The 26638-nt window shown below is 49.4% G+C and overlaps 1 protein-coding gene across 1 annotated transcript in view; it reads left to right on the forward strand.

Moving 5' to 3' along the window:
- Nucleotides 1–26638, forward strand: part of CRYL1 (crystallin lambda 1) — an 82364-nt gene that overhangs the window by 50700 nt on the left and 5026 nt on the right. The window contains exons 4-6 of the mRNA XM_057532956.1: nt 8296–8457; nt 11954–12148; nt 25597–25702. Of these exons, the coding sequence (XP_057388939.1) occupies nt 8296–8457; nt 11954–12148; nt 25597–25702 (463 nt within the window). The remainder of the gene's footprint in view (nt 1–8295; nt 8458–11953; nt 12149–25596; nt 25703–26638) is intronic.

Here is a 26638-nt window from a genome sequence, read left to right on the forward strand (position 1 = left end):
CATCCACTGCATGTGTCCCAAAAGCAGAGGTCAGGCCACCCTCAAGCCTCAGGGTACCGCAGACAAATGCCTGGACTTCAGCAGAGCACCAATTTAGGTCAGGAAGATGCTTAGTAAGAGAACAGACTTTTAGTCCATGGAAGGTGGGGGTCTGTTTTGAACACACAGCTCCAGGAACAGCTAGTTCTGCCCCATGGGCTGCGTGAAGGCAGGAAATGTCCTGTGTTTGCTCTTCAGCTCACTTTAGACATTTCCTCTAAAGTAATGTGAGGCTAGAGGGCAGTAAACACGCATCCACTGAGGTTGTATTAAATGGATTACCACGTTACAGAACTTGTCATTCATTACTCCATTAATTGATTCAACAGACGTTTACCGACTGCCTTCTTTGTGTCAGATACTGCTGTTGGAGCTGGGGATATAGCAATAAACAAAAAATAAAAATCCCGGGCTTCCCTGGTGGCGCAGTGGTTGAGAGTCTGCCTGCTAATGCAGGGGACACGGGTTCGGGCCCTGGTCTGGGAAGGTCCCACATGCCACGGAGCAGCTGGGCCCGTGAGCCACAACTGCTGAGCCTGCGCGTCTGGAGCCTGTGCCCCGCAACGGGAGGGGCCGCGATGGTGAAAGGCCCGCGCACCGCGATGAAGAGCGGTCCCCGCACCGCGATGAAGAGTGGCCCCCGCTTGCCGCAACTGGAGAAAGCCCTTGCACGAACCGAAGACCCAACACAGCCAAAGATAAATAAATAAATAAATAAATAAATAAATAAAGTAGCTATAAAAAAAAAAAAATTAAAAAAAAAAAAATCCCTGCTCTCATGGAGCTTTCATCTTTGAATCCTGTTTTCCAGTACTGATGTTTTTAAAAATGTAACCATTTTTAAAGTGACAGTTCAAAAGATGGGCAGTGTTCTCCTAATACTTTTATTTTCTCCTACACGTGAGGCAGCTTTTCTGAACGTAGGAATATAAAACTTCTCCTAGCCAGTCTTGGAGTTTGCACCATGTTTATTTGTACCCCAGTACACCCAAATGTGGTCAGATGGTTACTGGAGGAAATGGCTTTACGACATCTTTAAGTATATAGCACGTATTTAGTAAAAATTTGTTGCTTAGTGTTAGACTACATTGCTGATTATAAATATTTTTTATCACATAAATCTGATGTTTTAGAAGCACTTTACAAAATAATGAGGCTTACTAGGGTAAACCTAGTGATTTTGTAGGCAGGGGACTGGAATTATGATGTTGCTTTTCTGTAGATCATTAGATTAATAGATTTTTAAGGTTCTTCTTTCTATACTGGCAAGTTAATATATCAGCTGGCACTAGAAAAGGGGACCAGATTAGATGGATTTGAAGAGCCTGTGAAGCATCCATGTGAAGATGGTCTGAGAAGGAGAAATAAATGTGAGTCGACTTTATAGATGGGTGATTGAAGCTGTGGGCCTGCGTAAGGTTTCCTAGGTGCATGGAGGCCTGGGGCTGAGCATGGAGGAGACCGGGTTCCCAGTGACTGGGCAGAGATGCTTCTCCAGAGGTTTGCCATGTTACCAGTCTTTTTTTTTTTTTTTTAATTCTTTTTTTTTTTTTTAAGGAATACCTTATATTCTGAGATTATATCCTTCCTTTTTTTTAGTCCTAGAACATTTCTTTATTATTTATTTATTTATTTATTTTTGGCTGTGTTGGGTCTTCGTTTCTGTGCGAGGGCTTTCTCTAGTTGTGGCAAGCGGGGGCCACTCTTCATCGCGGTGCGTGGGCCTCTCACTGTCGCGGCCTCTCTTGTTGCGGAGCACAGGCTCCAGACGCGTAGGCTCAGTAGTTGTGGCTCACGGGCCCAGTTGCTCCGCAGCATGCGGGATCTTCCCAGACCAGGGCTCGAACCCGTGTCCCCTGCATTAGCAGGCAGGTTCTTAACCACTGCGCCACCAGGGAAGCCCGTTTACCAGTCTTTATGGGACTAATTTGGGTATTGATTTCTGTTCTTATCTTTATTATAGTCTTTCTATTTTCTTTAGATTTATTCTGTTATATTTCTGATTTCCTAAACTGGATATTTGACTTATTTCTCAGAGCTGTTTTAGTTGAACTCACACACTTTGATGTGCAGCATTTTATTGCTGCTCAATGCTAAGTATATTTTAATTTCCATTAGGATTTCATTTTGACCCATGAACTATCTGGAAGTTAATTTTCAGTTTTCCAAGTCTATTGGGTAATTTTTTGTTTGTGATTTCTGTCTTAAAGGGGTTGTAATTAGAGAAAATGACTCATGTAATATGAGTCCTTTGGATTACTGAAGCCTGCATTGTAATTTAGTACATTGGCACTGTTGATAAATGTTCTGTGTGTGTTTGGAAAGGATGTGTATTTTCTGCAGTTGGATGCAAGGCTGTCCATGTCCAGTAGATCAGGCTTGTTACTTGTGTTTATTTCTCCCATGTGCTTCCTGAATTTTTGAATGCTTTTTCATAATAATTGAGAGAGGGGTGTTGAAATGTCACAGTATATGGTAGGTTTGTCTGATTCTCCTTGATGACCTGTCAACTTTTGCCTTTCTGTATGGCATTCTGGGTCCTTTCCTTGCCTCTGTCTTGTTCATTAATTTTCTCTTCAGCTGTGTTTATCCTGTCGCTGAACTTACTCAGTAACTTTATTTTTAATTCCAATTTCTAGATATTATAGTTAGTGCTTTTCCAAATCATCCTGGTCTTTCTGGCTTTGATTCCTTTCTTATACTTTTAATTAACTTAAACATACTTATTTTACTAGGCTCTCCTATTTTTCAGTTATGCGAGGTTCTGTTCTTTGTTCTGTCCAGGTGGTCTCACGTGTTTATAGTTTTCGGTGGTTTGTTTTCTTCAGTGTGCTCTTTATTTGTGAATCCGAGGAAAGGTGAGGGCTCTTCAGCAGGTATGCCTCCAGGGTTTTCTTGAGTGTGTGTCTCCTGGTAGTATTATCACTATCCGGGGAGCGATTTTTATGTAACTTTCTCAGCTTGTGAGTGTCCAGTCCACATCATGTGTAGTATAATTTTGAACCCCAAACCTGGGTGAAATTCAGGCTCATGAATATGAATTCACGTATTTGTTTTCCTCTCCCTCCACCCTGTGACCTTCCCAGCTGGAGCCCGGATCAAGACAAGCTCCCTGTCTTCTCCCTCAGCAGATGGGCTGGTTTTGGTTTAAACTAGTTGACCAGTTCACTGAAAATATAGCCTTTTGAGGGTCTCGGCTGTATCACGGGGGCCTTGACTGCAGCTCCCTGAATCCTATGGCCTCTGGTTCGGCTCTTCCTGAGGTCATTTGAACGTTCTCCCTCCCCTGAGGGTCACAGATCACTCTAGTGCTGGCTGCTCTGGTTTTCCTTACATTCCTGAGAGGTCCGCTATTCATTTAAAAGAATGACTTCTTTTATATGGAGTAATCTGGTTTGTGGAGGGAGGGCGTTTAGGTCTCCTAGTGCATCACATGACCGGAAGCAGGAGTTTCCAGCAGCTTAGGGGAGAAACTTTTATTAGCATACATCCTCTCTTTTTTAAGGTTTAAAAAATTTAGCGTGAATTTGCCTCTGCACCTTTGTTTTCAGGGTTATATTACATTTTCCTTTTTTTAACAGTTGTTGTGCTGCCAATTGGAGAAATCTGAAGAGGGCCTATTTTTAGCTAAATTCTATTGTAGGCCACAGGTCAGTTTTCAGTAAACAAACACACAAACCAATAAACAAATGCATATATACATTTATATTAACTATCTTTGTAAACTCACCTGTTGTCTTTTCTGACTGGGAGGTAAAACATCAGGACTGCGGGATGGAGGCAAGCCCAGTGCCTCGGTTTTGGGTGGCCTGGTGCTGCAGGTGATGGAAGCAGTAACCCCACCTTACTTTCCCGGACACTTCATGGTTTGGGATGGGGAAGACTCACATTTCAGGACCAGAGGTGAGAGGTCATGGCTCTATTACAGCATCTGGCAAGAAGCACATGGCTTGGAGGCTTTCTGACGGGCAATCGTAACACCCCAGTGATTCGTGTATGACCCCACGAGCATATACTCACTTTATTTAGGAATGCTGTAAAACTATATGCTAATTGCAGGCTTATGGGGAATATTTTAAATCATAATATTTTCATGTCAAGCATTTTAACTTAATTGTAAATAAATGATTTCATAAAAGGTACCAAAAAAATCATTGGAATGAGGATGGAAATAGACATCCCATTAGGACAGCAGTTGATGCCTGTGCTCCTCTGCCTGGTCCCCGTCGCCTGTGGTTACCCGAGAAAGGGCTCCTGTTGAAAGCAGACCACAGCCATCCTGGTCATCCTCACACCTAATCCCCAGGAAGGCACTTTCCTCAGCACGGTCCACACTGGTTTTTGCTTTGGAAAGGTCTCTCTTGATTGGGTATAATTTGTTCTAGACTATTGTAGAACTCTGTTTAGGATTTATAATAGGCTTTAAAAAAAACTTTATTTTGATTTTTAAGGAAAAATATGAGCCTCTGGTTAGGGCACTGTGCTGTTTATTGCCTGTGATATTGACAACTTGTACTTTTCCTTTCTTTTTTTTAACACATGCTATTTCTGCTAGAGCAAGAAGGTTTGTCTTTTTTTTTTTTTTTTTTGGTAATCGTGACATGCACCTCTTGAGAAGACTAGTCACAGCAGTCTATTGATGTGATGGATTTTAGAGATTGTGCTCTTGCAGGAAATACTGAAAAGAAATTGGTGATGATTAAACAGGTTGAAGCAAGAGATTTAATTAGTGCTAAGAGACAGAACTTACATGTAGATCATGTCCATCTTCAAGTTGAGAATGAACTCCCTCTGCCATGATTACAATAGGATTTTAGCTCAAATTTCCTTTCTTCCCATGTCTTTCTTGCTAAAATTGGCTAATAGAACTTCTTTGCATGTAAAATACCTTAAGTACCAAAGTCTTCTAATTTAGTTTTTCTTTCTTCCCGGAAAGAACATTGAAGACTGCTTCCAGATATTTTGCATTAGCAAATGTAGATTTTCTAGCAACAGGATGCTTATCTAAAATGCCTGAATTGACTTTTAAAAATCAACTAAATTTCATTTTCCCCATGAAAGTATTTGTTTTGGAAAATGCACACGGTTGCACAGCAAGTGGGTAAAAACTTCAGCAGTGAGCTCTCGTCCAGCACCTCCTTTGCCTGGGGATCATCCAATCCACTGACTCGTGGCCGTGCCCCTTTTCCAAAACAGTCCTACTGGGTCGAGTGCTGTCATTGGTGACTTTTACTGATAATAAAACACTAAAGTATATAAATTATTTACTTTAAAATTTCAAGTAAATGGGAGGGAACGAAAAGTTAGACCTATAATACCATCATTCAGTTTCTTCCTTTCAAGAATGGAAGGGAAAAGGGGTGTTTAAACGTAACCCCACCTTTTAAGTATCTGAACCCCCCTTCTAAATATCCTTTAAGTCACGAGTAAGCTCCCTTTGAGGCACCATTAATAGTCGTGACGCTTGGAAAGTTCCTTAGTGCTTTCCTTGTCCCCAGAGTTTTGTTTGTCAGAACCTGAGCTTGTGGTTGTGCGTGAGAATATCACTTATTATGGGCTGCATCTCTCTCCCACCTCAAAACAAACGAAACACAAACAAATAATAGCCGTTGCTTTGAAAATGCTGTCAGAGTTCAATTAAGCCAAGTCCAGCTAATTACCTTCAGCAGTGAGAGAAGTTTCACTCTGACACTTCCCATCTGGTGGCTTTCCCTAGACAGGCCCCGGAAAGACACCATGAGCCCGCCCGGGGATTCTCACCTGGCCGCCCTGCTGAGGGCAGGAGAGAGCGAGGTTGTGTGTCTCTCGCTGTTTGCTGTCCTTCCCTGCTTCCCTCCCAGCCGTCTGTGGGAACCCAGCGACTGCGGCCGCTCTCAGCTTTGTGATCCACCCAAGCGATGACGGTCCTGAGTAGCAGTTTGCAGGCCCCCTTCCTCAGGCAAGCCATGAGTAACAGCAAGGAGATGAGCTCAAGGCTTGACAGGGACAGAGGCGTAACCCTGGGCCAGTACATGGGACACAACTGGGTCACTATTAACAACAACAGCAATCAAACTTCAAGCAGATGCGCCGTTAAAGCCCTTACATAATTGTAGCGGGTTTGGGTTTCCTCTGGTTCAAGTGTTCTTGCCTCTTTGATAATCAAATGATCTGAAGAAAGGCATAGAATTTCAAGGGAGAATCTGCAGGACAGGCTCACAATAAGGCCATTCACGGGATTCTTTTATTAGCTTACACTGTATCTGCATCACGTTTAGTCTCTGGCTTTACTACAAGGCTCCATTTAAACTTAACCCAACTTGCAGACTTAACTGATCCAGGAATTACTCAATACAACCAGCCAGCTACTGTAGCTTTTCCCCTCTGATAAGGGGATTTAACACAATGGGCTTCACAGTTCTTAAATGACTCCGTTTTTTTCCCCCTGTCTTTGAGATGTGGTGCTTATGTGACCTTTTGTTCTGAATAAAATTCCACATGGTTTGATTATATATATATTTTTTTTATATCTTTTTTTTAAATTTTTTTATTATTATTATTATTTATTTTATTTTATTTATTTATGGCTGTGTTGGGTCTTCATTTCTGTGCGAGGGCTTTCTCTAGTTGTGGCAAGCGGGGACCACTCTTCATCGCCGTGTGCGGGTCCCTCACTATCGCGGCCTCTCGTTGCGGAGCACAGGCTCCAGACGCACAGGCTCAGCAATTGTGGCTCACGGGCCCAATTGCTCCGTGGCATGTGGGATCTTCCCAGACCAGGGCTCGAACCCGTGTCCCCTGCATTGGCAGGCAGATTCTCAACCACTGCGCCACCAGGGAAGCCCTGATTATATTTTTAAAAGTACCAGCAAACACAGTATTGACTTCTTACCCTTAGAGGAAAACGTTTAAAATCTCGTCGATGGTTTAGAAATGGAATTCATGTCATAATATTTACACAGCTAATTTCACTATATTAGATATTAACTATTAGATATTATTAAACTTGAAAATATTTTATTTTTGAGGGGTGATTCTGATAAAATTACTGGTAGTACTTCTGCCTTGCACTTTGACTTTTGCACACCTCTGGTTATCTGCTGGTGTCTGTGCCGTTTCCACCACCATGGTGCTGATAGACTAACCCGGGCACGCTCAGCCAGTATGTGGAGGGGAAGCGGCTGGGAAGCCTGACCTCAGAGTGGGAGACCCTTGAGGATGGATTTGGTAGCAAACCACTGGCAGTGCTGTCGGCCCCCACTTTGGATCACACCTCAGAATAGTGGGTCTCAAACTTTAGTGAACAAAAGTCATCAGAAAGTTGGATAAAAATGCAGATGCCTCGATTCCGCGCGCGGGGGGTCTGAATCAGTGGGTCTGGGATGGGGGCCTGAGAATTTGCATCTTTAGCAAGCACCAGTTGATTCTGTTATCCGACCCCACTGAGAACCATTCCCCCGATTCACCAGGGACTGGGAGCTCAGGGGCCCTCTTGGGTAGGCGTGACCCTGGTGGGATGTCCCCGGGGGGTGGCAGGCAGGAAGCTTGTTCTGGAATGTCCAGCAAGAATCCTCTTCTGTCCCTCCTCCCTCCACAGCAGGGCGGCACCCGCCGTGAGCATCACGTTCCCAGGGACCTGCGTCACCCGTGGGCCTGCGCTTGGGTGTCTGAGAACGTCTTCTCACCCCCACCCCCTTCTGTACGTCGTCAGAATTTCCGAGCAGTTGTTATCTGCGGTATTTAATCCAAATTTGCTCCTCTAGCCTCCTCCGTTACCACCCTATTAAAGTAATTTTAGATTTTTAGAAACAAAGGTCTTTGTCAAAAGATTTCCAGTTAGGAGCGGACTCTCAAGAAGCCTTTTGGGAGTTATGGATGTAACATGTTTGTTCATTTCATGGAGGTAAGATTTTTCCTTGAAGATAAGTTGATCTGGTGCTCAGGACAAACTGCTGTTGATATCCCAGCGCTTTGCCTGCAGTGCTGTCGTGTATTCTGTGTGTAGAACCCACCCCCAACGCAGTTGAAGGACTTTTTTATTATGAGAATTTGCAGTCCGACACACAACTAGAAAATACAGTTCCCATATCTGCATCACCTGGTGTCCAGAGTTACCAAGATTTGTCATACTTTTCGGCAGCATTTTTTTCCCCCGTTCTTAAATTTTGCTGGTCGTTTTTTTCATTGGTTCTTTTTGGAATGACTCAAACATGAAACGCTTTGCTTGGGGTCTGAGTGCGGTGATCCTGAGTAGTAACTGGAAGGTGTCCTTTTCAGGAATGTGTTCCAGAAAACCTAGAGCTGAAGAAGCAGCTTTTTGCCCAGCTGGATGGAATCGTTGGCGACCAGGTTGTCCTGAGCAGCTCCAGCTCCTGCCTCCTGCCCTCCCGGCTGTTCTCTGGCTTGGTACACGTGAAGCAGTGCCTCGTGGTACATCCTGTGAGTATGTCGAGCCTGGAGATGCAGCGAGTCTCACCTGGCTTTCCGGGAGCAACGTGTTTGGACGAATCTGCTAGTACTCTGTAACTGCTTTACTGAGATGTAATTCACATATCACACAATTCAACTTGTACATTTCAGTGGTTTTTAGTATATTTAGAGAGTTGTACAATATCACTGTCTTACAAAGAATTTTGTCCCAAAATCCCTTGAACTGTATCTTGTACCTCATGCACTGTGGGAGAGAATGAGCAATACCTACAGACTTCCGCCCTTAAGTAACTCACCGTCTAGCTGAGGGGAGAGACTGCTAATCAAATCATCCCAGTGCCAAGGAAAGATGCTACATTAACGAAAAGTCTGGACTACATGGGATTCTGCAGGTGGGTCACCTGTACCGTGTGGTTTCTTGAACTTAGCTCAGAGTGGGGTCACTTGTGCTGATGTGCAGGGTCCGGGTCCCCCCCGAGATTCCGGTGCAGCAGCTCTGACTTAAACCCTCCTTTTTGTGGTCCCTTCCACCAGACGTTGGCACTGACTGTGCCAACGTACTCGCCAGGCGTGTGCTGCGAGGCGTGTCGGACCATGAGCTCCAAGTTGGCACGTGGGCACTCAATCTTTTTGCGATTAACGTGTTAATGTCAGGAAAGGGGAATCAGAGTGGGGATTCAGGGGTCATTCGGTGGACGTTTGAGTACCGAGTGGAGGTCAGTGTGACCTTGGAGAACTGGGACAGCCTGCTAGGACAGAGACGCTAACTTAGCTCAAGCCCACCCGGGCCAAGAAAAAGCATGGGCCTCGTAGAATCGCCAGGAGACCAGCTTGACTGCAAGAGCAGGAGAAAGGTGGAAGGCTTGGTAATACTTGGGTCATGGAGAATCGTGAGAGTTACTCTGCAGAATGAGAACTGGCTTAGGTACGGGGCAGCTCCTGCACGGAACTTGGGGCAGAATTCCCAGCACGAGTGGCCAGGGCCTAGGGAGGTGAGGGGTCCTCGAGTGGGGAGCAGGGAAATTCCTCTTTCTGAGCAAGAGGAGGTTAGAGGGGGAGATGAAGACAAAGGGAAGCCATAGATGCCTGCTGGGTCTTCCGTGCTGCGCAGAGGGACAGCCTGGACCACCGTTTACGCGACTGAATGGTTCTGGATGTCCTCACACTGAAGTTTAGTGGAAAGTGTAAAAGAATGGTTATAAAATAAGGAGACTTAGACCCAGAGCACAGAGAAGAAAACCAAGCATTTAGTTACCACTCCATACAGGTGAAAACAGCACCAGAGAGACCTTAATGGAAGCATCCAAATACCAAGTCCCATGAAGCATGTCGTGTCTTTGCTTCCGTGACATGTGTGTGTCCATAAAAAGCCTCTTAGACACCGTGATTGTTACTTGGTTGCTTCAATAAAAGGTGCAAGCCTCTTAGTCAAGAGCTTCCATTTCTAACCAGTGTTTTTACTTCTAAGTCAGTTTAAAAAACAGCTGAATCAAATTGTTCAGAAAACACCCCCTAAGTCCTCTGACAGGAGTTTTAGCCCATCTCTCTCTTTTTTAAAAATTTATTTTATTTATTTATTTTTGACTGCGTTGGGTCTTCGTTGCTGTGCGCAGGCTTTCTCTAGTTGCGGCACGCGGGCTTTCTCTAGTTGCGGCGAGCGGGGGCTACTCTTCGTTGTGGTGCGCAGGCTTCTCATTGCGGTGGCTTCTCTTGTTGCGGAGCATGGGCTCTAGGCGCACAGGCTCAGTAGTTGTGGCGCACGGGCTCAGTAGTTGTGGCGCACGGGCTTAGTTGCTCCGCGGCATGTGGGATCTTCCCGGACCAGGGCTCGAACCCCTGTCCCCTGCACTGGCAGATGGATTCTTAACCACTGCGCCACCAGGGAAGTCCCGACATCCCTGCTTTATAGTAAAGAAAAGTTCTCCTAGGAGAGACATGCTTCCAGTTCTTATAATTCTTATCTTAAAAAGGCCAGAGGTTAAAACATTTTTATAAGAATTCAGTGATTGTAGGCAGGAGACAAGTGATTCAGCAAGGCATTGATTTGTAATTTATCTGAAATAGGTTCTGTCCTCGCTTGCTTTCTAAGAAGGCTGCGACAGGGCGACCAAGACAGGCTGGGAGCAGAATAAACCTCTGAAGCGTGTGGACCAACTACCTCTCCAGCCGGTCCGAGGAGAAATAATTTCTTCTCTCTTCTGTAGAACACGTCATTTTAAAGTGGATGCTTCTTGTAGTCATTTGGTAGATGTGAGATTCTACCCATTTTCACCCAAACATGGAGGAAAAACAATTTAAAGTAAAGCATCGCTTGGGGAACAGTTTAGTGTGCATTTGCTTAGTGGTGAGGCCAATCAGCAGCCTTTTATCAAAGAGCCTTTTCCTTTTTTTGTTTTTGTCTTTTGGCCGTGCCCTGCGGCACGTTGGATCTTAGTTCCCTGACCAGGGATCGAACTCGTGCCCCGTTCAGTGGGAGCACGAAGTCTTAACTACTGGACGGCCAGGGAAGTCCCTCAAACAGCATTTTCTTTAGATGTAGGAGAATTTTCTTTGAGAATCTTCAAGAGTGGTTTCTCAAAGGAAACCAAGAAAACCAGAGCTGGGCAGGCAAGCATTTGCACTGTGGACAGACTCTCTTCCTGTCTTAGCATCCATCACGATGTTGAGGCTGAAGAGAGCTTCTGATATTGTGTGACTTCTAGGTAAGATATGATTGCGGAAGCAGATGTTTGAGGCTCGACATGGAGAAGTTAAGGAAATACCAACTTCAGGGAAGATACTGCCAATCCAATAAATTTTTTTTTTAAATTACTTACTTAATTAATTTTTGGCTGTGTTGCGTCTTCGTTTCTGTGCGAGGGGTTTCTCTAGTTGCGGCGAGTGGGGGCCACTCTTAATCGCGGTGCGCGGGCCTCTCACTATCGCGGCCTCTCGTTGTGGAGCACAGGCTCCAGACGCGCAGGCTCAGTAGTTGTGGCTCACGGGCCTAGTTGCCCCGCGGCATGTGGGATCTTCCCAGACCAGGGCTCGAACCCATGTCCCCTGCATTGGCAGGCAGATTCTCAACCACTGCGCCACCAGGGAAGCCCTCCAATAATTTTTAACACTGACACAGTAGACTGGCAATGACTATTGTGGAAGGAGGATGGCTGGGGGCAGGGTAGGTAGAAGCTTACAAGGTCAAGAGAGCTGGGAGCAGAGAAATCCTGAGGGAGGTCAGGGGTTTGGAGGTAAGCGGTAAATGTACAGGATGGCAGTTTGCACCCTCCGATGGGAACCTCAGTGTTGGTTATGATTCATGCAGTTCTGTGCTCAAGTTCTTTCGTTTTCTCCCCCCTCTGTGCATTACTCTATTTCTCGAGTTTCTTGTCACGGGATGCTGAATCTCTAGGGGCCCCATCTGCCCTGCTGCTGACCCTTCGGGACGGTGAGCCAGCTCTGCCGGAATGACGCCCAAATGCCAGCGCCGTCTTCCTGACTCTCTCTGCTCTGTCTCTCTCCTAAGGTAAATCCGCCCTATTACGTCCCGTTGGTGGAGCTGGTCCCACACCCGGAGACGGCCCCTGCGACGGTGGACAGAACCTACGCCTTGATGCGGAAGATCGGACAGTCCCCGGTCAAACTCACGAAGGAGGTTGACGGCTTTGCTCTGAATCGTCTCCAGTATGCCGTCATCAGCGAGGCCTGGAGGCTCGTGGAGGTGTGTGTGCCGCCCAGTGTCCGGGCAGCCGAGCAGAGGGGGCGGGAGCCTCTGGGCACACCGTGCGGGTGGGAGAGTCAGACACTTGCTCTGTTCCAGAGACCAGGGCAAGCTATTCCTCTCTGTGTTTCAGAGATTCCGCTGTACGGTAGGTCACTTGGTATTCGGATGTGGTGATGGGCTCCTGTTCTTGTCCTTTCCTGTCGTTACCACATAATTATCTCTGTGACGTGCTGCATTTTCCCACAGTCTCAGGTTCTGCTCCCCGCACTCCCAGTATTATAATTTTTCAGGAGGAAAAATAAATTATACTTTGAGTAAACTTGTATCCTCTAAAGGAACCGAGTTTATTTCAAGAGCTTGAGGGAGAAACAGTGGATGACTTTTCAACTTGTTAGTAGTATGCTTGTCTCACATATAGAGAGGAGATTATTTATATATATATAAATTTATATACATATATATTTACATACATGTAAATTTACATATGTGTAAATTTATATACATATATATTTAACATCATCCTTGAATTAAAAGATTTTAGACGTGACTTTAAAAATTGCCTGGCCACACGCACTCCCACCTGCATTTGTGTGAGGGGCCTGGTCCCTGGCAGGGAGACGTCAGGGCAGCTCCACACCTGGGAGTGGTCCAGGCTCTGCCGGTCTGGGCTCCATCCCTCACTTTCTGATGCTTCCCCAGCTTCTGCAGGGGTCAGTAGCGTGCTCTGCCCACACCTGTCCTGCTGAAACTCGGCAGAGTGAGCAAGGGTCTGTCTAGGTACATGCGGTGAGAAGGGGGCTCGGGCTCAGTCATCTTCGCCTGGAATGGATTCACAGCCGCTAGTCTTGACTCCTGCGGATGCCTGGCGGTCCCAGCCTGAGACAGAACAGAGAAGCTGGCCTGGGGGTACTGGATTTCAGCTTCCCAGTGCAGGATGCACGTGACCGTCCCACAGAACCCTGGCTCTGGCGTTTGGTCACATCCCTGTTGGGTTCATCATCTGACCTGACTGCTCACACTAGCTGCAATTCTGTGTCCTCACTGTTTGAATCCAGTTAATGCTCCTACATCTTCAAGATATACAGTGTTGGGATTCCCACTGTGAAGTTTTCAGCTTTAATTTCTCGGTGACTGTAAAATGTTTTGGAATGTCAATCAGTGGTAGAAGCACTGAAGTAAAAACAGCCCCTTGGAGATCTGTTTAAAATATTTCCACCGGGACTTCCCTGGCAGTGCAGTGGTAAAGAATCCGCCTTCCAATGCAGGGGACACGGGTTCGATCCCTGGTCGGGGAACTAAGATCCCACAGGCCGCGGGGCAACGAAGCCCGCGCGCCACAGCTACTGAGCTTGCGCGCCTCAACGAGAGAGCCCACGTGCCACAAACTACAGAGCCCACTGTGCTCTGGAGCCTGTGCGCCACAACTAGAGAGAAGCCCACGCGCCACAACAGCAACAGAAGATCCCACATGATGCAGCTGAGACCCGACGCAGCCAAAAAAATAAAGGAAATAAATAAAATAAAATAAAAATATTTCCACTTGTCTAGAGTACAGGAACTTAATATACCGCAAGAAAAATTCACTATTACAGTGAAACGTTGCGGAGGTTTTAGGGCAACTTTTACTTTTATTTGTAAGATATTTTAGTGCCTGGAAGAGATGAAGAAAAGCCCTGCAGTTGAATTTTGCTTTCTCTCATCTAAACGAGGAACACCAACTCGAGGAAAACTTAAGAGTTGGGAAGTTTTCCTTCCTCTTCTGTTTTCTGGAAGAGATTGTAAAAGTTCTGTTGATTCTTTCTTAAATGTTTGGTCGAATTCTCCAATGAAACCACCTGGGCCTGGAGAATTCTTTTTTGGTCTTTAATTACAAATTCAACAGCTTTAGTGGTTGTAGAACCATTCAGGCTGTCTGTTTCATCTTGGATGCGTTTTGGCGGTTTATGGTTTTTGAGAAATCGGCCCGTTTCTTCTGTCGCTGAATTTATGAGCGTGAAGTTGTCGGTGGTACCCTCTTTCTTTTAGAGGCTGCAGGGCCTGTAGTGACATCCCTGGGTTCATTCCTGTTGTGGGTGATTCATGTCTGCTGTCTTTATCTTTGTCATGCTGGAGGTTTATCAGTTTTGGTGCTTTCTTGAAGAGAAGGCTTTTTGCTTCATTGATTCCCTCCCCCTGCCCCCTCCACTGTGGTTTTCCTGTTTTCAGTCTCACTGGCTCTCTGGAGGGAGGGTATCTCTTCATCCTTGCAGCCAAGCAGGAGAGAGAAGTTCTAGGAAAGACAGGGTGGGAGCAGTGTGTGTGTGTGTGTCTGTGTGTGTGTGTGTCTGTGTGTCTGTGCGTGTGTGTGTGTGTGTGTCTCCTGCACGGGCCTGTCCGTCGTGGGGAACCAGGGGAGCCGAGCCAAGGTCGGGAAGAGGCTGCGCTGGGCACACTGTGCCGTCCCAGCCCGTGCGCTCCGCAGGGCATCCATTGTGGGAGTAGGATGGGTGCCCCGGCACCAAGGGCACGTGGGTGCTCACAGCCACGCGGCCCTTTTTTCCCGGACCGTTTGGCTGCAGAATTGGGACGGAGCAGCCCTTGTTGGCTGGGAAATGCCGATGGCTATAGTCTCTCTCGTCATCCGAGGTTAGGTCACTGGGTGACAGGATCCTGCTGGCCAGAAAAGAGATTTTCAGTCGATCTTAAGCTGACGAGCACGATAAGGGAAGTAGTGTTGTGATGACAGACTCTCGCCCAGACAACAGCTGAGCTTGTAGTGCCCGTAAATTCTTGCCCCGTTGAGGGAGGGTCCGTGGAGGCGAGCGGGAGTGAATCACGGAGCCGCCCTTGGGTTCTCAGCCCATCGGAATGTGTGGGTGGTAATGAGCTTTAAATTGCTTACCTCGGGTTTTGTTCATCCTTCTGAGAAATGTGATGTCCAGGTGATTTCTGCTCCTTGGGCCTCTGGTGTCTTGCTCAGGGGCTGTGGTCTGTGCAGGACCCTTTGAGAGAGTCCAGGCTTCCGTGGTCCAGCTTTATTCGGGGCACGAACACAACTGTTATGAGGACTGGTTTCAGCTAATAAAGTGCATCTCGAGGATCGTGTGGTAAAGTTAACAGATGAGACATTTTGTGGTAAAGCCACTCAAGGGTTTCTGTTGGATGTAATTTACGAGAGCACAGCGGTCCCTCCAGCATATTTGAAGTCATGTCTAGATTACTTCCAATACCTAATACGACCTCAGTCATGTGTAAACAGTTGTTCATACAATGTCAGTGCTATTTAAATAGTCGTAAATAGGATGTAAAAACTGTGTAAACAGTTGCCTTTCCTAGCAAATTCAAATTTTGCCTTTTGGCGCTTTCTGGATTTTTTTTTCCTGAATATTTTTGATCCACGATCGGTTGAATTCGAGGATGTGGAACCCGTGGATACAGAGGGCTGACTGTAAAACACAGGAATTAGGAGTCTTAGCACAGCAAACCGCTGAGAATCATGTACTCATCAGTGACTTCAGTTTGTCTATAGTATTTCAGAGTTTACAAAGTACTTTCCTTTACATGTCTCGTGATTTTCATATTTTTTCAGATCATCCAGTCCTAAAACCATGAGAGACATATTGTTATTTTTGCCTTTACAAATTAAGTGGTTTGATCCACGTTCCCCGGCCTGGTAGGGATTCAGACCTCTGCCACCTGTGTGCCGCGGTGTCTGCATTTGTAAGTGAAGATGACAATGGACTGTTCCTCGTCAAGATCCGATGAGGGTTGGATGGGCTATGTATGCAGAGGGCTTAGAACGTGGCTGGCGTATACTAACGGTTGAGTAGATGTTATGGGTTACAGTGATGATGGTGACAGCCATGTTTTCTGAATCCCAGAGTCCAGGGACGTAACAGCAGTCACCAGTGAGTTAGCTCTGAGCTGAAATGCTCACATGCCAGCTGCACGAGTAAGGTCCTAGGGCTGGGGATGGCAGCGTGGGCTTCACCTGGGCGCTTGTTGGAAATTCAGCATCTCAGGCCCCACCCCAGCCCTGCACAGTTGGACTCTGCATTTTATCAACCCCCTCCCCTCCCAGGGGATTCATGTGCATCGTAAAGGGGGAGCAGTCCTGGCTCACGCCCTGAGACCTCGGCCTCAGCCTTGACGTATCGAATTCCATCTCTTCTAAGATAAAATTTATTTATTTTTTTTACATTTTAAAATCTTAGTTTTATTGCCAGCATTTTTCTTCCATAATGGAGCGTTAAATGCTGATTTAACTTTCGATCAATGGAGTCTTAACTTCAATGAGATACAGCATATTCTGCCGTCTTTTTCAGTTGCCTTTTCTCCTTCCATGTTTTCTGTCTTTGCGTGTCTCCTGTTTCTGACCCTCTTTATCTCTGACTCAGGGCTCATAATAGATAAACATGCAGCTCTAACCACCTTTGCTTAGTGGAAAGACTCTTACATGGTCCCGATTCCTAGTCCTAGATTTATGACACTGAATACCTCTGGTTATCCCAAAAAAGATGTGAAAATTGATTTTAAAAAAAGACAATTCACTTCTGATTAAAACACAAACACAGCAGAACGAACGAATGCTAGGTTTTCACTGCTCCTCCAAATCAAAGCTCCCGTCCCCCGCAGCCCCCCAGATGGTATCTCCCTGTCACGCCGGCCACTTCCCCGTCACGCCGGCCGCAGGCTTGGCATCAGCGATCCTCATGTGGCCTTTGGTTTCCGGAGCAGGGGTGCAAACTGTAGTCTGGTTTTCCTCATTTAGTCACAGGCCTGTGAGAACAGAGTGTCCCTCCGAGGGTGATGGCCGAATCAAGCAGGCTCCTTGGGCCCGAGAGGCAGCCCTGCCGGCCACCGCGAGTCCGGTGCTCCCGGGCTGGTGCTGTAGGCTGGGCTGCGAGTTCCCAGCCTTGCCCTGAAGCTACACCTGAACTGGAGCGAACTGCCAGCTCCTTTACGGAGGGGCCGACACCAGGGGGACTGATGGTGCTGAGCGGGGTTTGGGGGGAAGATGACCTGACACTGTAGACTCACTGCCCGAATGACGTCTTAGGTTTCTCTCACTTGGGCTGCGATCGCGCGGGGGTAGGCGGTTGTTGGATTTTGCTCTTCTTTTAGAAGCCAGTGTGAGCATGGGCCCAGTTCTCCAAGTTCAAGTTCCACCCCAGAAGTTTGCTTCTCACACATGGAGCCTTCTGACAAGGAAGCCAGGTCAGACAGCGAGCCGCCTCGCAGCCGTCCTTTCCTGAGTCTGGGGGGTGCTTTTTCCCATGAATGTCACTCTGAGTAAGTACAGGACCTGCCAATTCTTCTGGAAGAAAAACAGCACAAACAGGTGGCGAGGATGAAGAGAAGAAAGGGCAGGCAGGCTCAGGCTGAGTCACTTGCTTTGCAGGCTTTGGGGTCAAGGAAGGCTGCAGAGACTCGTGGCCCGAGTGGCCCGACAGGAGAAAGCATGTTCAAAGCCGTGCTTCCGGGCAGGTGGAAGGTGGGGCTCTTTTAGAAGTTTTTATTTAGAGAGAAGGTGTTGGAAACAGCAGGACCGCTTAAGGCTTGGCTCCTCTGGAGCGGGGCCAGTAGGAAAAAGCTGAGGCTTGAGCAACATGTTATGGAAGAGACCTTGGCGACACCCATCGGTGTACTTGGCAAGAAGAGTCATGTAGAAGGAGCGAAGGGCAGTTAAGGGCGCCAAGAAAGAGCCCGGCTCCTGCCCTCTGCACCACACCCTCAGCTGTAGGATTTTCTACATTTTACGTCTTTTAAAATTTAAACTTAAAAGTTTAGGGGTGGCGAATTCCCTGGCAGTCCGGTGGTTCATACTCTGAGCTTTCACTGCCGAGGGCCTGGGTTCACTCCCTGGTCGGGGGACTGAGATCCTGTAAACCACACGGCTCGGCCAAAGAAAGAAAGAAAGAGAGAATAAAGAAATAAAAAATAAATTTATTTCTAAAAAAAACCGTAAACATTTTTTTTTTGGTGGGGGGAGGCCTTGCTGCACGCCTTGCTGGATCTTAGTTCCCTGACCAGGGATTGAACCCAGGCCCTCGGCAGTGAAAGCGCCGAGTCCTAACCATTGGACCGCCAGGGAAGTCCCTAGGGTTTTTTCTCAAAGAAGTAAAGTGTCTGAGTGCATTTCCTCATGGTTGCCTTTTCCTCCCCCAGCTCTGAGCCTCGGTCCTTCCAGGAAGGCTTCCTGCACCGCTGGGTGCCCTGCTTTGTGTTCATCCGCTCCAGGGTCCACGAGTCTTGTGACTGCCCGTCGCCAGGCGCCCTAGGTCAAAATTCACCCATCGAAACTTTTTCTAAGACGTTTTCCTGCCATCTCTGCATTATTTACTGTACCTCCTGAAAACATAACCTCGACAAGGCTGAGGGAACTGTCTTCCCCCGGCCCCTGGAGCTAACCTTTCAGCCCTGGCCCATGTCCCTGTGCCCACCTGGCCTCCGTCTTGCCTTCCGAAGCCTGGGTCAGCCTGTCCGTGGCAGGAAGTCCATCCCCGGAGGGCACTGAAGAGTTCCCGGGGTTCCAGCTGCTCGAGCTCTTTCTCCCGTGACGTTCACCGAGCCCGCCGTGGGCCTGGCTGCACTGTCGTCCTCCTTAGCTTAGCCTGCTTCTCGGGGGACGCATCAGCCGGGACTACAGACCCTTTGGGGCAGGTGTGTCACCCCCTTCACGAGGACCATCCTCCAAATGAATCGAGACCCGCTTTCTCGGCCGTAAGTTGGAAGAGACTCCTATCAGCGGCCTTCCGTTCGGAGGCAGGTGGAGAGGGAGGCGTTTCTCATTACAGGGCAGCTCTGGAGGGACACCAGGGTCTCAGCATTTTAAGAAGCCCCAGAACTATATCAGAACCCACACCTGTGGCTCAGCAAGTGTTTCATGTCGTTCACTGACCACTGGGAGGCGATCAGATTCACGAGAGGCCACTCCTGGCCGACGTGTGCTGGGCCGCGCGTGACACCCGTGGGAGTGCAGGCGCGGCCGGGAGGCGGGGGGCGCCTCGCTGCAGAGGCGTGTCTGAAGCTCCTGCGGATGCCTTGTGTGCGTGGAGCTGGTCCGTCCGGCTCTCCCGAGGTTCCCTTCTGCGTGGGGAGGGCCCGGCCCGGCTGCAGCCCGCAGGCTCGGACAGTCTCTCTCAGGGCGGTACAGCCGAGAGACTTGATCTGCTGGCTGGGAATCATCAGTTAATTAGAACTCTCCCAGCAGCGATGGCCTGTAAGAAGTAGACCGTTTTTGTAGTAGTATTTACCCTTTTATGGGAGGTTGTTTTCTGAGTAGCCACACTGGCCAGCAGCAAAACCCTACTGAAAGGAGAGATCCTGCTGACTTACTGTTTTAGAGGCAACTCCAGCCCCATCAACAGATGAACATAATGGAAACACCAACCACATGCTCAATTAAAAACACCTGCTTGGCATGCCTGGGGTTACATCAGCAGTGCTTAAAGCAAAAGCACCTGTGCTAGTATTCTAACCACTCTAAAAGAAAATCAGGGACTTCCCTGGCGGTGCAGTGGTTGAGACTGCGCCTTCCAGTGGGGAGCTGGGGTCCCGCATGCCTTGGGGCCGGGAAATCAGGGCATGGGGCACAGGCAGTATTGTAGCAAGTTCGCTGAAGACTTTAAGGATGTTCCACATCCCAAAAGAAAAAAAAAAATCTTTAAAAAGGAAAAGAAAAGGAAATGAAATGCTGTCACTCTAACACCTGACTGCTAATCCTCACCCACAGGTAATCGGGCAGTGATGGGTTTCAGCTCCTCCGGTGTGAGCTGGAAAGTTAACAGGCAGGGCCGGGGAGTGGGGGCCCCGGTGGAGGACAGAGACGGAGGGAAGGCGTCCCCAGGAGAACAGGCAGAGAAGCAAGGCTGCAGGTGACCGCTGGGGCAGGGAGCCTGAGGCCCGGCCATCTTGCTTCCCTAAGGTGCAGGCCCTGGAGGTGCGAAGCTCCGCGGGTGGTCGTGAGGGGCAGGCGGCGACGGGCCGTGTGTGCCTCGGCGTGGAGGCTGAGGGCTTCCGCTGCTTGGCGCCGACCTCTCTGTCAAGAGCTCCGTTCCCGGACGACCCCAGTTACGTCTCCGCCACCTCACCGAGCCCTGGTGCGCTTACGTTTGCACAAACGGATACCTTGTGCTGTGGCTGTATTTAAGGTCCAGACCTTTTCTTTGTTTTGGACTCATAATATTGGTGTTTTTCTCCCTGAAAGCTTTGTTACAAGCGCAGCAAAGTAAGAAAAATCACATGAGGGTGTCACTGCCGCGGCCCAGACAGCTCTGGACTATCCCTCGGATTACGACAAACTCTTTCCCTTCTTTCCTTTTCATTTTTTGGTCTCTTTCCGCTAAAAGCTTTATTCTTAAAAATACTCAAAGGGAAAATACCACTTATGTTCCCTACCCTGAGTCAAATTGCTTTTATTTTTCTGCGTTCTTGTCTAGTCTCTGTTAAGAATACTTTCCTCGAGTTTTTATTCATTTCTAGTGGCTTCATGAGATTTCATTTCACTGACCCTTTTGAAAAAATCTAATCTTTCACCTGCTGTGGGCTGTTTTAAGGTCATTTCAAGTTTTCTGCCGCACGATGCCTCTTTGCACATACGGTCTCCTCCTCTGGCGCCTTCTTCCCCCAGAACAATCCGGGCAGTGGGATCGCCCCGTCGGGCCGGACGCCTGCCGAGGATGCGGCCCCGTCTGCCCCTCACTTCCCAGCGGCCTGGCCGGGACCGTCCACCCCGAGCTCTGGTCTCCTTGCCCCGCGTCCCCTCTGAGGCGCTGGATGCGGGGGTTTGATGCGTATGAGTCAGTGTCCTGTTGCATCAGCTAAACGTGTTCAGTCAGCTCTTCTCCAGGGTCGCAGGGTTTGCCTGTGTCATCCCGCAGGAACGGCCCCACCCCGCTTCCAGGAAAACACATGGTGCTGAGCGGCTCACAGACCCGACAGCCTCTGGGTGACAGCGGGGCAGTGCTTAGCAGTCTTCCCTTTTTCACTATGAAAGCCCTGTCCTTGCCTCGCCTTTTCCCTGTAAGGAAGTGTGGGTGGGGACGGGCGGATCAGGGCTTTGTCGCTCTTGCTCCGGAGCCAGTTTTCATATTGCCTGTGGGAGACACAGTGCTTAGTGAAGAGTGTAAAAAACAAAGACGTGCAAGCGTACGTGAGTGGAAGGAACTAACTCATGGTTCTAGCTGGTTTCTCGTGAGAAAAACCCGACTCTTCAACATCGGATAGTCCTTAGTTTAAACTCCACGATCAGTGACTACGTTATTACTCTGTACCATTTGTTCATAAGGGCTGCAGGGATGGACTTTCTAAAGAAGAGTCCACTGCCCCGACTCGGGCTTGACTATCTCTGCACCGGGGTCACTGGCGTCTGGCTTGACACTGAACGTCTCTGGGGATCGGGGGCTAAGCCTGAGGTGGCCTCTTTCTCTGTAACCCCTTCTCCTGGGCCTCTGACGGGGGTTGACGCTGGACGAGTGCAGGCTTCCTTCACGCCCTTGGATGTTGCATTTCGTCATCTGACACGCTAAAGTTTTTTTTGTCTCAGTTAAGACGTTGGATTGAAGCCTGGACAGCTCTGGTTGGGGGAACCTGTATATAACCTCGTCCAGATTCCTGGGAGGCAGGTCTGTTCTGCGTGATGGTGCTGGCCAAGGTGGAGAAGTGTTTGCATAAGAGAAACTTGACAATTCAGGACCAAGTGTGGTGAAAAGTAGAGCAAAACAAAGTAGAAGATCAAACGCTGGGAAATAGTAAAAAAGAACCAGACAAGGAAAGATGGCATGAGAAACGTGAGAAAAGCAAGTGAATATGAGGCCATGCCAAAAATATTTGCATTGAACAAGAAAATTTAATATGGGAAGGGGGTGATTAGAAGGAAGAATGTTTCTGTGCAGCCGGTCATCAGTAGAGGAAACAGTCCCAGGGTTCCTTCTTCAGCAGATTTTGCATTCCTGAGCTACGCAAGACCCCCGCCGCCTCCCCCTTCTTCCACGTCCCCCGAAGGACAGGCCGAGCACCACGGTAGTTATTTTAGTGGTGTCTTCCCATCCTCCTCTCTCTGCTCACAAAGTGCCAGGCCCAGGATGCCCGAGGGTGAGGACCGTGCTTTGAACTTCCACTCTGTCCCCTGTGAGGATCAGCTGGGCTGGGCTGGGCTGGGCCAGGCCAGAGGGCCAGTCATTCAGTCACATACAGGTTGCCCGTGTTTCTCTGAAGGTGTTTTATAGATGTGATTAGCAGCTACAGTCAGTTGACTTGAATAAGGAGATTATTCTCAATAATCTAGGCAAACTTCATCCAATCAGTTGAACAGCCTTAAGGGCAAAGCTGAGGTTTCCACCAGCGGCTCCCGCCCCGGATCTCAGATGCACCGGTGTCCACACGCCGATTCTTTGGCGTAAATCTCTTGGCGTATCTATAACTGAGTGGTTCTGTCTCTCTGGTGGGACCCTGACTGATACATCCCAGACCTTTCATTGCACTTGAAGTTTGCATCTTGCTTGTGGGCGGCAGTCTGGGAACCTCCTGTGAGCACGCCAGGTGCAAAGTGTATGCCCAGGCCGTGGGTGTGTGTTGGTGGATTGTGGAGAGTCTTAGACTTTAGCTAAAGGAGGTGAGTTGAGGCAGGAGGTGTTCAGTGAAGGGGCTCCTGCCCACTCTGGCTGGACTCTCCTCATCCAGTGGTTTTTCAGGACGTGACGCAAACCACCTTTTGAACTAGCAGTGATCATAGTATTCATTGCTCTGTCTGAGATTTAGGAAACTTTTAACCGCTTGGGGCTTTTCCTTGTACGTGTGACTTGAGAATTTTACCATGAGATAGAGGTATACTGACCCCCCAGGCACACTGGAATGAGGGGGTTTCAGTGCTCAAACTGCTGCGAGGGTCCTGTCTCTATCCAGGGAGTCATCACCAGATCCATTCAACTCAAGCGCTTGGCCTGCCTTTTATGCCATCGCAAGGATTTATTTAGTTATTATTGATAATGTTAACATCTAGGCCACAGGTGGCACTAAGGCTCTGGGTGGAGTGGAGCTCATAGCACAACTTGACCTTCAGAACATCCCGAACATGAAGCTTTAGTTCTGTGCTGAGTGCAGCAGGGATGAACCCGGGCATTTGCCTCAGCGACATGGAACCCTAATCAGTGAGCATCTTGGCTGAATTTCTCATGGCCGTTTCTTTTCTTTGGATTTAGCTTCTGGGTAAAAACTCAAGCTTAGACAAATCTGCCTCAGAAAATTCAAATGGGGCAGAAAGAAGCAGTTAGGAAGAGGAAATATTAAAACTTTTTCTCTTTTCTAATTTGTTCAGCTAATGAATAGCAACTGGTAAAAAACTGACCGCCCTCCGTGCATGAAGCAGGAGTGAAGGAAGTGCGGGTCCTCTCCAGTGTGAGGGCGTCGGGTGATGGAGAAGCCCTCTCACGCTTTGATCAGTCGGGTCACTGTTAGCGCTCACGATGTTTACAAATCAAAACTTACTCTGGATGGCTCCCTGTGTGGGTATTTTGAAATCTTTGGAAGTCAGCTCTGAAAGTACTCAACACAGTTGTGGGAGAAGAGAGTCGGGGCAAACACCGTCACAGGCCCAGGCTGGCTTCCAGGTCCGCATCCTTCCCAGTTTGGTGCTGGAATGGAAACTCTAGGCTGTTGGAATGTTGACCTGGGGGCCAGGGCTGAGGGAGGGTCCGCAGCCCCCGCGTGGCTGCCTTTCACGGCGCTCCCGAGCCTTGGGTGCGGGAATGCCTTGGCAGCTGGCTTTGGGCGGCCTGGGGAGAGGACCGGGAGCCACCCTTCCTGCCCAAGACATGGCGCGGAGGGAGCGAGGGAGAGAGGCGGCGGGACCCTGCGGACCAGCAGTCGTTTCTTGGTGGTTCTGGGCGGCACCACGGGCCTTGTGTTCAGTGTTTCCTCCTGGTGCCGATGCCCCGCCCCCCCCCCCCAGCTCTGCCACCAGGAGGGGAGGGCGGGCGACTGGTAGAGTATCTGAGTGAACTGAGTTGCTTTGCTCTCATTAGCAGTCAGATGAACCCAAGGATGGTCTAGAACTAATAGGAAGCCCCGGGTCGGCGCCAGCTGGGGACAGCGACACGGGTGCAGGCACGTCGGCTCCCAGCGGAGGACGCGCCAGGCCGCGGCTCTGCAGTCGTTTACGGTGGGAATTAGGACAGCCCAGGTGTTCACCAACAGCAGGATGGACGAGGAAGCCGCGAGGATGGACGCGTACAGCGACACACGACTCTGGTGAATCTTAAAAGCGTGAGGTGGAGTGAAAGACGCAAGTCAGAAAAGAACGCACTGTGAATCCGTCTCCAAGAAGACGAAAAACAGGCAGAATGCAGACTCCATGTTTCAGGAATGTGGAGGAAGGAATGGTTATTACAGAAGTCAGGATGTTTGCCTCTGGGCGAGTCAGGAAGCCGGCCGGGCGTGCTGGAGGGGCCGCGCTCTCAGCTCCGCGTGCGGCTCCGCGCGTCCCCATGTGTCACACGCGCGTGCGCACGCGTGTGCAGCCACGCGGAAAGGGCTTCTCACCCAGGGTCCTCAGTCGCCCGGAATCACCCCTGCCCTGCATGGGCCCCCGGTCCCCCCAGCCGCGCAGACGCCCACGGGGGCCTGAGGGACTGTTTTCTCCCCCGGCAGCTGGGCCGCAGGGGTGAGGGGCGCGCGGGCCTCGTGGCGGCCTGGACTCTGGCGGTGGAGCCCCCGGCCCGGGGTGGGGGGGGAGGGCGCCGCGCGGGGGGCGTGTGCGCGCCGGGGCTGAGGGTCCAGGCGGACCGCGTCCTCCACCCCCGACTCCCTGTTCCCGAAGCGGGGCCTCTCCACGTGGAGGAAGCCGCTCCGGAAACCAGAGCTGGACACTTCGCAGCCCCCCTGCCAGCCTGGCCGCGGGGCGTGCCACCTCCCCGCCCTGCCCGCTTCCCTCTCCCGGCGCCCGTGTGGGTCATCACCTCGCGTCCCTGCTCCTTCCGCAGGCGAACGCGTGGAGGGTAGGGCCATGTGAGCAGCGCACGCGCGCGCACACACACACACACACACACTGTTCTAAGCTGCCTTGCATGAAAGAATAGCACCTTTTTACGAACGCATCAAAAGCTGAGCACGGCCGGGCTTGCAGGCGAACGAAGCCTGGAGGACGGCTCTGCAGCTCTTCCGACAGACCCAGGTCCTAGGCAGACGTGCAGAGAAGCCTTCTGACGGGACGAGGGTGGTAGGTTAGAGAAGGGGGGACAGTGGGGGGGTCGGAGGTTGAATCGGTATCCGACCATTTCACAGCGCACTCTCCTTTCAGGACCCGTTTGTGTACTGCAGTTCTGTGACGCCGCGTTTGATGAAGCCTGTGGCGGTGCTTTGCAGAGAATTGTGGGGTCCCGCTCTAGAGAAGTCAGGATGAGAATGACGGTAATGAAACGGCCTTTACCGAGGACTCACCACCTTGCCGGCCCGTTCTCTCCACTTAGGAAGGAGTAGTGTCCCCGGGCGACCTTGACCTCGTCATGTCGGACGGCCTGGGCATGCGGTACGCGTTCATCGGGCCCCTGGAAACCATGCACCTCAACGCCGAAGGTAGGCTTCCGTTCCGTCACGTCCAAGGTGGGATTCTGTGCGGTTCAGTGCTTTCATGGTTTTGTAACAGTCACTCTTCCCTTTTCTTACAACTGAATAGAAAGTGTCGCGCAGGAGATAGCGGCCAGTCCGTCATTCACAGGGAGGGGCTGAGGTGAAAGTCCACGCGGGCTCCACGCACCTCCGCGTGGCAAGAACTGGGGGGCGGGGGCGAGATGCTGCCGACATCGCCAAGGACCCTCCAGCCTGAGGAAGACAGAGCTGTGTTTCCTGAGAACGATGGTGAAGTGCTTTACAGAGGCAAGAAGAAGAAACAGGATTGGGGACGTGACCACCGGAACCTCGACTGCACACACCTTTGCCCAAACAGGATCAGCTTCTGGGCATGTTTGCTGAGCGTGGGTCTCCTTCCAGAAGGCGGGGGAGGCCTGAGGGAGGGGCTTCTGCGGGAGAAGGGCTGGTGACAGCTAGGGGGACACGCCTGGCTGGCAGCTGCCCCAGAAGCCGACCTCCAGGGGCTGGGGGAGTAGGTAGAGCCAGTGAGCTGGTGACACTGAAAGAAATATAACTTGAGCAGGGGAGACTCTCCTAAGAATGAAACTTTCAGCCAGAGTTTAATCAACTGAAAAAAAGGACGTCATTTGAAAAACAAGCAATAAAACCTACAACAAATTAAGACAAAATAAATCAAAAAAGCTATGCATAAAAACCTGGGGAAATGTCACCTAAATGTTATTATTGCTGCTGTCTCTTGGTGCTGAAATAAGTAACTTATTATCCTTGTGCTTTTTTATGTTGTCATAAATTTGTGCAATTTTTGTGTATTGTTTTAAGCATTAGGTTATTAACTTGTGAAACTTGAGTACAAAGAGAAAACAAATGTTGTGTTCAGCTCCATGGTCTACATTTAACGAACGTGTTGAGAAACTGGAGCAT

This window comes from Balaenoptera acutorostrata, chromosome 18, assembly GCF_949987535.1.
Source record: "Balaenoptera acutorostrata chromosome 18, mBalAcu1.1, whole genome shotgun sequence".
In the NCBI taxonomy this organism is placed as follows: Eukaryota; Metazoa; Chordata; class Mammalia; order Artiodactyla; family Balaenopteridae; genus Balaenoptera; species Balaenoptera acutorostrata.